The following is an 8,846-nucleotide window of genomic DNA, read 5'->3' on the forward strand; positions in this document are numbered from 1 at the left end:
TGGTGGAGTCCCCATCCCTGGGTGTGTTTAACAAAGCCTGGATGTGGCACTGGGTGAGGTGTTGGGGCTGGGTTGGACTTGATGATCCTGAATGTCTCTTCCAACCCAGTCATTCTGTGAATTCTATGAATTCATCCCTTTTCCCAACTCCTGCAGAGACCTTCCTCACCCAGGGACCAGCATCCTCCTCCTCATCCCACAGCCTGAGCTGCCACAGCTGCAGTCAGGCCAGCTCTGTGCACACAGGATCCCAGGTTCCTTCTGGGATCAACCCAAGAGCAACCACTCTTGGTAACAAAACCATGGAGCTGCTTTGCTTTTGAACCCTCACCAATACTTTCATTTCTCATTTTGCCCTTCCTTTCAGGAGAAGAGGACAAGAAATGAACGACCTGAGGGCAACTCTGAACTAGAGGATCCCTAACTTGTCCCTGGGACTGAAGTCTTGCATGCGTGACCATCGCTAAAGCCAGCAGGACATGCATGTGTCCGACTCTCAGACAAATGCGGGTGAATCGTCGAAAAGAAAAAAATCCTGATTTTTGTTTTGTTCTGTAGCTTTCTTTTTCCTGTATATATGAGTGCAATTACTGGACAGCTGGCCTAGAGTTTGGGGATGGAGCTGTGTGGATCTGAGTCATTGTAATGTGGTTCCTTGGGATTTGTTTGTGCCAAATTTGAGACCCTCTTTGCAATTTTCACCCTGACTGAGTGAGCACGGGCAAGGTGGCCTTCATGAGAGATTAAGGCAGGAAGTTGGGATTTGAGGGCACATCCCCCAGTGGGATGGGATGCACAAGGCAGCTGGGAAGGGCTTGGCAGTGAGTGAGGGCAGGGAGAGAGGAGAGGGGGCTGTGTTGTTGAGCCTTGCTGATGTCCATAGTGTTGCTGCTGCTGTGCTCTGCTCTGGTGGCTGCAGCAGCTGGGCACGGCTTCAGAGTGTGTCCAACACTGGCGTGAACCTCATGGAGGTATGTTTACACCTCGAGGTTAGGTGCATGTGGTGGAAGGCAAAGTTCTCCCTGTTTATCACGCTGTCCTGTTTGATCCCTGCATTATGGAAAGCCCAGCACCTTCTCAGGCTCATCCAGCACCAAAGCACGATGAAGTCTTGTCTGTTCTCCATCTGGCATCTTGCTGGATCCCATCTGCACTATATAAGGCAGTCCTTCTCCTTGGAGGGGCAGCCATGTAAAGAAAAGAAAGGGGATGCCCACCTTGCATTCCTCATGTCCACCACTCTTTCCTGGTCACACTTTCTTTCCTCAGTGAATTTTTAACTATTTCCTCAGCAGTAGTACAGCTTAAGTTTTTAGGAGCACATCCATGGCTTGATGTGCTCTGCTTTGGAGAATATCACTGACTTGCACAGGGCATCCCTGCCAAGGGATCACGATGGCAATGAATGTATGCTTGTACATAACGTGGTCTTTTTCCATGAGTGGTGTTTGTTGTGGCATCCCTTTTTGTAAGGCACCAACTTTATCTTGCCCTCTGGGGATTTTCTCCACAGCAGGAGTCAGACAGTCTTCAGTGAGGATTTGTAGATCAGGAGTGGATTTTGGGATCCATTAAGTTTATCTTTCTCCATTGAGCTGCATCAGCTGAGAAGCTGATAGTGGGTGGTCTCTTCTCCAGCTCTCCAAATTCTCTCTCCTGTTTCCCTCACCATCCCCTAGGATCCATCCTGATGATATTTAGTTAGCCAGAGCCTGTATCTTTCCTTTCCCTTACATTCCAGCAACAGCACTAGAGCCAGGGTCTGGGATAGCATTTGCTCCTTTGCTGTTGGGTTTCCTCTTCTACTTTTTGCCTCTTCAAAGCTTCCAGTGTTTTTCTGTATCATCTGGGCAAGACCATCTCTCCTTCCATACAGTAGGTGCCAAATATCATCCCTCCTTTCTTTTCTCCATCACCAGCATTGAAGATGAGCAGAGCCCCCAGACCAATGGGAATGTACAGAATTGTTATACTACTGAGCTGATTTATTGTACAGAAAACCTTGCATGAAATGTTGTTACTGTATTTAATATATAATGTATTCAAGAAATTTTAATATGGAGCTCTTTAAAAAAGATCTTTATAGATACTCTGTCGTTAGAAAATTGTTGCTGATTTTTTAAAATCTTATTATACTTTGTCTTGAAGAAGTTTTATTTTTCAAATGTGTTCTGTCAAAATGATTTAATCAGTTGATCCCACGGGATAACCAATTCCTGTTCAAAGATTTTCACCATGGATGAGACCCACCCTGGTGTAGAGGACCAGGACATGACCCAGGTACTGTATAAGCCAAAATAAGGCTTCAGTAAGACTAATGCTGTAGACATGTGATTTGCCTTTCCTCAAAAGGGTGGATTTCACCTTATTTTAGTACAGGACACAGAACTAAAGAATTGTTTAAGTTGGGAAAGACATCCAAGATGATTGAGTCCATCTCCATTGTTCTGTGCAGAAAAACAGCCAGTGGGAATTTAGTCCAGTTCCAGCTCAGTGTCATCAGAGGAGGCAGCTTCTCTGTTTCTCTGAGGCTGACATCTATTTTGGGAGAGGCTGGGCTGGATTCAGAGGCTGGGCTGGATTCAGAGCATCCCAGCCCCGTTTGGAGGGTCCAGCAGGGCCTGCAGCCTCCCTGGTCCCTTGTGCCTGCAGGAACCTGCTTGGTCCATCCACCTCCTGAGTTACACTGCTTTCCCTGCACCTAATGTCAGGTGGAGGGTTATGAATTTAACCCAAATGTGTGTGGTGTGGAGAAGTTTCTTGTGTGAAAGCCCAGGCAGTGTCAGTCTGTTCATGCAGCCATTGGGTCACAGTTGTGAGTTACCAAAGCCTGAACCATCATGGGCAAGAAACCAGAGCTGTGTCCCAGCTTGTTCTTCCCAGCAGCAGCAAATTGTGTTTTATTTCTATTGGGAGCCTTCAAGCTATCTAGAAAATGCCCAGGTAATCTGCATTAGAGCTGCCTGGAGCAGGTGGGACCATTTTGACACATCCCCATTTCCCTTCTGAATGGTTCACCACATCTCTTGTGTCTCCCCACATCCTTTAATTACTTGGAGTACTGGTTTCACCCCATACTTTTGATTACAGAGGCTCATACTTCAAACACCTCAATGAAGTAGAAAAATATCCATAGATGTAAGTATTTTTTCCTTTATTCTTTGGTGAAAGGTCAGGATAGATCACAGAGTAGTTATTTATTGCATGTGTGCCAGCAGCAGCATGCTGGGAGCTTTTACAGGCTGGAACATGTTCTTTTGTAAACTTGGAGGTCCCAGAGCCAAGACCATCACTTTGGGAGAGGCTCTTGTGTCTTACCAAGGCATCTGACAGTGCAATACAAGGGAGATGGACGCTGGGTGGCTGTTTTGCCCTAAAGCTTTTTTCAAAAAGCAGCTTAGGGGAAAACCTCTGGGATCCTTGCTGTTCTTGGCAGCAGAGGTTAGAAATTATTTCCTTTTTAGTTTTATTTTGATGGTGCTGCCTGGCATATTCTAAGCCTATAAATAAAACTCAGTTTTTTCCAGCAAGACCTTTAGGAGTGGTGGGCTGCTGTGACAGATCCTCCACGAGATGCAGGGCAGAGGAGGTGCTGGATGGCAGCATAGGGTTGTGATTATCCATGAGCACTTTATACTCCTTCCTCAGGGGCCAAGGTGGGAGGGAAAGGTCCTGTGTTCCTGGGCTGAGCACCAGGGGGATCAGCTGTGGTGGAAACTCTTTTCTGTTTTGGGGCATTGTGTCATTGCTGGATGAGCTCTTCCCCCTGTGGTGTGTGATCCCATGGGGATCCCACGTTGGAAAAGGAAAAAGAGCAAAGTGCTGCGTCCTGCATTTTATTTGTGTCGTGTGGGCCAGGTCTGGGTGAGGTTTGTGTTGGTGTGTTTGGGCACTGTGAGCATCCTGTGTGTGTGTTTCTGGTGATGCTCTGCTCAGCCAAGGCTGGATGGCACCACCAGGCACTGGGAGAGCAGCAGGAGGGACAGGCTCTAAGGAGGGGCTAGGGGACTTCATTCCTGTAAAACCATCAGAGATTGAGTTGGATTTTCTGCTCATGGAGATGGCAGAAGGAGGAGCAAGAGGAAAACTCAGCATTAATTTTTGGTCCTTCTTTTGTACATCAGGTTGATAATACTGCTTCCCAGTCAGGGTCCTGCTCCACCAAAACTCAGCAAATAATGATTTGAGCTGTGCAGGGGCCCTGGCTGGGAGATGTCCATGAGCTTCAGTGACCTTGGCATTACATCACTCCTGAAACTCAAACACACCCAAGTCCCTACTACCAACTCCTGAGACTTACTGTGATTTCTGGACCATACCTGGCATGGCCATCACTTATAAATGTATAAATGATGCCAGAGATTCAGCCCCATTTGGGCTCTTTTTCCTCCCACTTCTTCAGTGACATTTTGGGGAAACAGCCTGGGAGTACTGACCAAGGAAAAGGCTTCACCCCATGCAGATCTTGTGAGGCACAGTTGGGGTTAGGATTTGCAGGGCTGCAGTGAGGAGATACAGGGTAAATTGTGCTCCCTGGACCTTTTCTTGTGGTGCCATTCAGCTTTTGGTGTGAGTGGAGCATTAAATGAGCCAAAATCTGTGTGTGCCTGGAGTGATGGGCACGTGGGACCAAGAGAAGGGCAACCAGCAGGTGCCCTCAGTGGCTTCAGTCTGGGAATATGCTGATTTTTTTATATGAGATGCCTGAACAGCCAAATGTAGAAATCTCTGAGATTGTGCTTCATAGTAAAAGGTAAATTGTTATATCTTGGGGGGTGGGAGGGTGTTCTCTGAGGGAACAGAACTGAAAGAAATGAGGTTTCCTATTTTATTATATGAGAGATATTTTTCCACTAAATTCCTGCTTCCTAAACCATGTCCTTTGTCTGACTGTAAATAGCCAGGTGTGCCGGGAAGACGTGGGAAGGCTCCTTGTGGTCACATCCATACAATCCACTCTGTTCACACAATATTGGGCTGATTTGTTTTATACTTAGAAAATTACAGAAATAAAAGCAATTTTACTGGATGACTGGGGGGTTTTGTGTTTATTTGGTTGTTGTTGTTTTACCTTTTTGGGGTTTTTTTGCTTTTCTTGTCCCGTTTGTGGCTGATTTGGGGGATATTTGGGAGCCCATGGAGCCATACGGGAGTGCCTGAGGGCATTCTTCAGCCGTAAAAGGAGTTGTGCTCACCAGATCAGGATTTCTTGTGGGTTTTCAGAGAAGCCAAACTAGAAATGGAGCTGAGCTTGTGCCTGGCATGGGATGACAAAGGCAAAATGAGCGGAGTGGCATAATACGACTGTTGGGAATTTTTAAATTCACTCTTGGGGCACGAGAATACAAATAACAGTGCTAATTTTGACTGTATCCAGAATAGTCATCACCTTATCTCCCCCAGCTGGGAGGGGGGGTTTAAATAAGCCCTGCAATAACCTCTACAAGAAATAATTGTGAAATAAATAATAATTAAATAGCTTGGCCTCATCTGGGGGGATGGCATAGGGCTTGGGGCCATGCAATTCCATCTCGGCATCACCCAGAGCTCTGCCCATGGTGATGTTTGAAACAGAAAATCCTGATCCAGCTGCAGGTCCTGTTTTGGAGCAAATCCGTGTTCATGGCAACATCTACCTTGGTGCTTTTTCACTGGGATGTGGCCCCATGTGTTCCTTCCCAATGCTGTGAGCAGGACAGAGAAGGTGCACAAGGTAAGCCAAAAGCTTTGTGACCCACAGGGGGTTGCAAAGAGGGACATGGGATACCCTGGCACATGCTGGTTTTGGGAAGGAGCCATTGCTTGGCCTCCTCTTTGCTGGTGCAGACTGATGTCAGAGCAAGAGGAACCCCACTGCCATGGCTGCAGGTGACCCTCAAGCCAGTCCCCCATGCCAGAAATGCTCTCAGGACACAGCGGTGAAGGCAAAACCACCCCAAATTCCCCACCTGATGTTGTGTCACTCCCTGGGCCCCTGGGAGTGGGGCTATGCTTGTCTTTTGAAGGCATGATTCAGAAAACCGGTGTCACTCTACCAAAAAATCCCAAGGGTCCCTGTATCCCATGGCACAGGTCCAGCCCCACACTGGATGTGCATCCACATTTCTGGAGCCACTGACACCTTTTGGTACCCCCAGCACCTCAGGCTCACGTTGGCTTTGGCATCAGCTAAACTGAATATTTCCAGGAAGATGTATTGTCACAGCAGCTGGGGATGGAAATGCCACTTTGAGGGGTGAGCACCACCAAAAACATCTCGTGCCAGGGCGTTGCAGCACGGGACAAGTACAGAGCCCAGCCAGCCCTGCTGGGAGGGAGCGAAGAGAGGTCAAGGACAAGTTAAAATTGGAAAGAAAACTGAACATGCTGTTTTGGAGGGCCTTGCTTGCTGTCATCTGCCAATTTTTTTCCACCCTCCCCTTCCCATTGCCAGTGGTGCAGTGTAAGCACCTCCTGCAACTGGTGAGGACAAGGGGGCTGTGGCAGCCAAAATTATTGGGAAAAGCCAGCAGCTCTCAGGGGTAACCTCAACCACAGCAGGTCCCCTCTGCACCCACCCTCATATTTTAAACTTTGCCTCCATGTTACTCCTCCCCATCCATGGATCTTCAGCATGCCACACATTTTTGTGCTGAAATTCAGAGCTCTGTGCTAGACGCTGCCAAGCATGAGTCTGGGTTGTGCAATGAGCTTCATCTATTATTTTTCTATTTTCTTTTCCCCCTATCAATGTCTGAGAGCCTGGTGGCTTTTATGCCAACACAGTGGTGCTTGCCTGGGTGTGGGTAGGCTTGAGCCCCATGCAGAGGTTTTCAGAACCCTCTTTGTGCTCCAGCAGTTCCTGTCCCAGCTCAAAGCAAGGATGCACTTGCATTTCCAAATGTCTCCCTTAAAAACACCAGATGTTTCATTTTTCTCTCAGCCCCAAGCACAGGCTGAGTGTGTTTCATGGGCAGGGGGAATGAGTTCCTTTCACAGCATGGATGGACTCCTGTGCTACCCCTTCACAGCATTGCCAGGGATGCCCTTGCAGGGTCACCAGCCCTCAGTGCCCTTGGCACCTGGCCCAGCTGGAGATGCTGGTTGAGGCCAAAGCCTGGCACTGGAGATCAGTCAATGCCAGCTGACCCAGGAGGGTGTTTGGGAAATCTGCCCCCAGGTCTTTGCAATCTCAGACACAAACACAGGGGCTTTAGAGCCTCATTTGCTGTTTCTGCTTTCATTTTCCCTTCCCGTGGGCAGTGGAGCTAGATGGGCTCATTTGCCTTATCTCAACCTGGTTTTAGAGCCATAGAATCACAGAGTAGTTTGGGTTGGAAGGGGCCTTAAAGATCATCTTGTTCAAACCCTCTCCCATGGTCAGGGACACCTTCCACTAGACCAGGTTGCTCAAGGTCTCGTCCAGCCTGGCCTTGAACACTTCCAGCTCCACTCTCTGTGTCCCAGTGTGGTCCCACTTGGTCCTTTGTTTTCATGCTGCTCAGGTCAAGTCCAGTTCAGCACTTTCTGTGCCCTTGGGCAAAGCCATCCTCAGTGCCCAGGATCTGCTGAAGATGAACTCAAGCTGCCACTCCTCCTCCAGCAGCACCAGCACCTCCTCACTCCAGGCAGAGCATCCCCAGTGCCTCCTGCCTGCTCTGCTTGGAAGCAGCCAAGAGGTACACAAGTTATTCAGAGGAGGCTGGGAGTGTATTGGCAGCACCACACCAGTTGGTCTCTGAAGGAACCTAAGATAAAGCCATCCCCAAGGTGCCAGCTATATGTGGGAACTGATGTAGAGAGTTCTGGGACACCCCCAGGCTGCACCTTACACAGTAGACTGATAAAAACCTCTTCCTCTTAATTCTATCTTTATTTTTTTTCATTTGGGTGTTAGAGCAATGCATTTATTATCACAGCAAACAGACATCCCAACCTGGCCTCAGCACAGCCCAGTGCCTGCACCACAGCTGGAAGCATCAGAGCCCCATGATCTCAGCACCTCTGCCAGTGAGTGCCCTGTAAACACCTGAACAGCCCAAGCAGGGCACTGTCCCTCGATAACCACCTGGCAGAGGCAGGGAGGTGTGTTGGCACCATCTTGGCACCATTGCAGGGCCACACAGGTGAGCAATCCCTGTGCAAACTTACTAAATTCCCTGTGATAAAGTAATTTAAGGGGTGGCAATCCCAGGGATGGTGTGGGTGTGGGAGAGGTGTGAGCCCACAAGCGTTGAGGCTGTGTTTTTTTCAAGCATTTGGATGCTGTGGCAAAGTGGGTGCCCATACTGGATGCTGGTATCAGCCCAGGAAAAGATTCAGGCTCTGTTGGTGCTCCAGGCTGGGGTTTTCTGCTCTCCACATCACTCCAGTTGGGGTCTGGCCCCACTCTCCAGCTGCAACATGGCTCCAAGAGATTATAAAATGGCAGCTGCCTATTATCTCCCAATGGAAAGTATTTTAGCTAAATCCATGCTATAACCATTTTATTGACTCCAAGTACTAGAGAGGAGGTTAGAAGTGACTTTTTTACAAGTCATTTTGCTGTTAAATTTAGCTGTCCTATTTTCATTATCCCCATGGCCTTGGCAAGGGTGAGCAGCCTTCCCTAAAAGGCCTCGTTTCATACAGTAAGTTATTTGCTTCTCTCCTGACAGATATCTAAGCTTATAAGGTTTGTCTGCTCCACTCAATAGCAGTATCAGCCTTCAATCTACATGATTAACATCAGCATTTTGTATTTGCTTTTGGCTCCTTGTCTGACAGCTTTCCATGTTGCTGAGGACCGGGGCATTGGGATCGCATCACGTCACTTGCAACGTGGGATCAACTGATTTTGATTCCCAGGCTTCATGGTACGCCCAAAA

General features: G+C 48.2%; 1 protein-coding gene across 3 annotated transcripts in view; it reads left to right on the plus strand.

Moving 5' to 3' along the window:
* The window catches only part of ATP2A3 (ATPase sarcoplasmic/endoplasmic reticulum Ca2+ transporting 3), a 61,550-nt gene extending 56,521 nt beyond the window's left edge, over positions 1-5,029 (plus strand). For all 3 annotated transcript variants that reach the window (XM_064729075.1, XM_064729073.1, XM_064729074.1), the window contains one exon: positions 368-5,029. In XM_064729075.1, the coding sequence (XP_064585145.1) occupies positions 368-424 (57 nt within the window). In that variant the 3' untranslated portion in view covers positions 425-5,029. The remainder of the gene's footprint in view (positions 1-367) is intronic.
* The last annotated feature ends 3,817 nt before the right edge of the window (positions 5,030-8,846 follow it).

This window comes from Zonotrichia leucophrys, chromosome 19 (genome assembly GCF_028769735.1).
Source record: "Zonotrichia leucophrys gambelii isolate GWCS_2022_RI chromosome 19, RI_Zleu_2.0, whole genome shotgun sequence".
NCBI lineage: Eukaryota > Metazoa > Chordata > Aves > Passeriformes > Passerellidae > Zonotrichia > Zonotrichia leucophrys.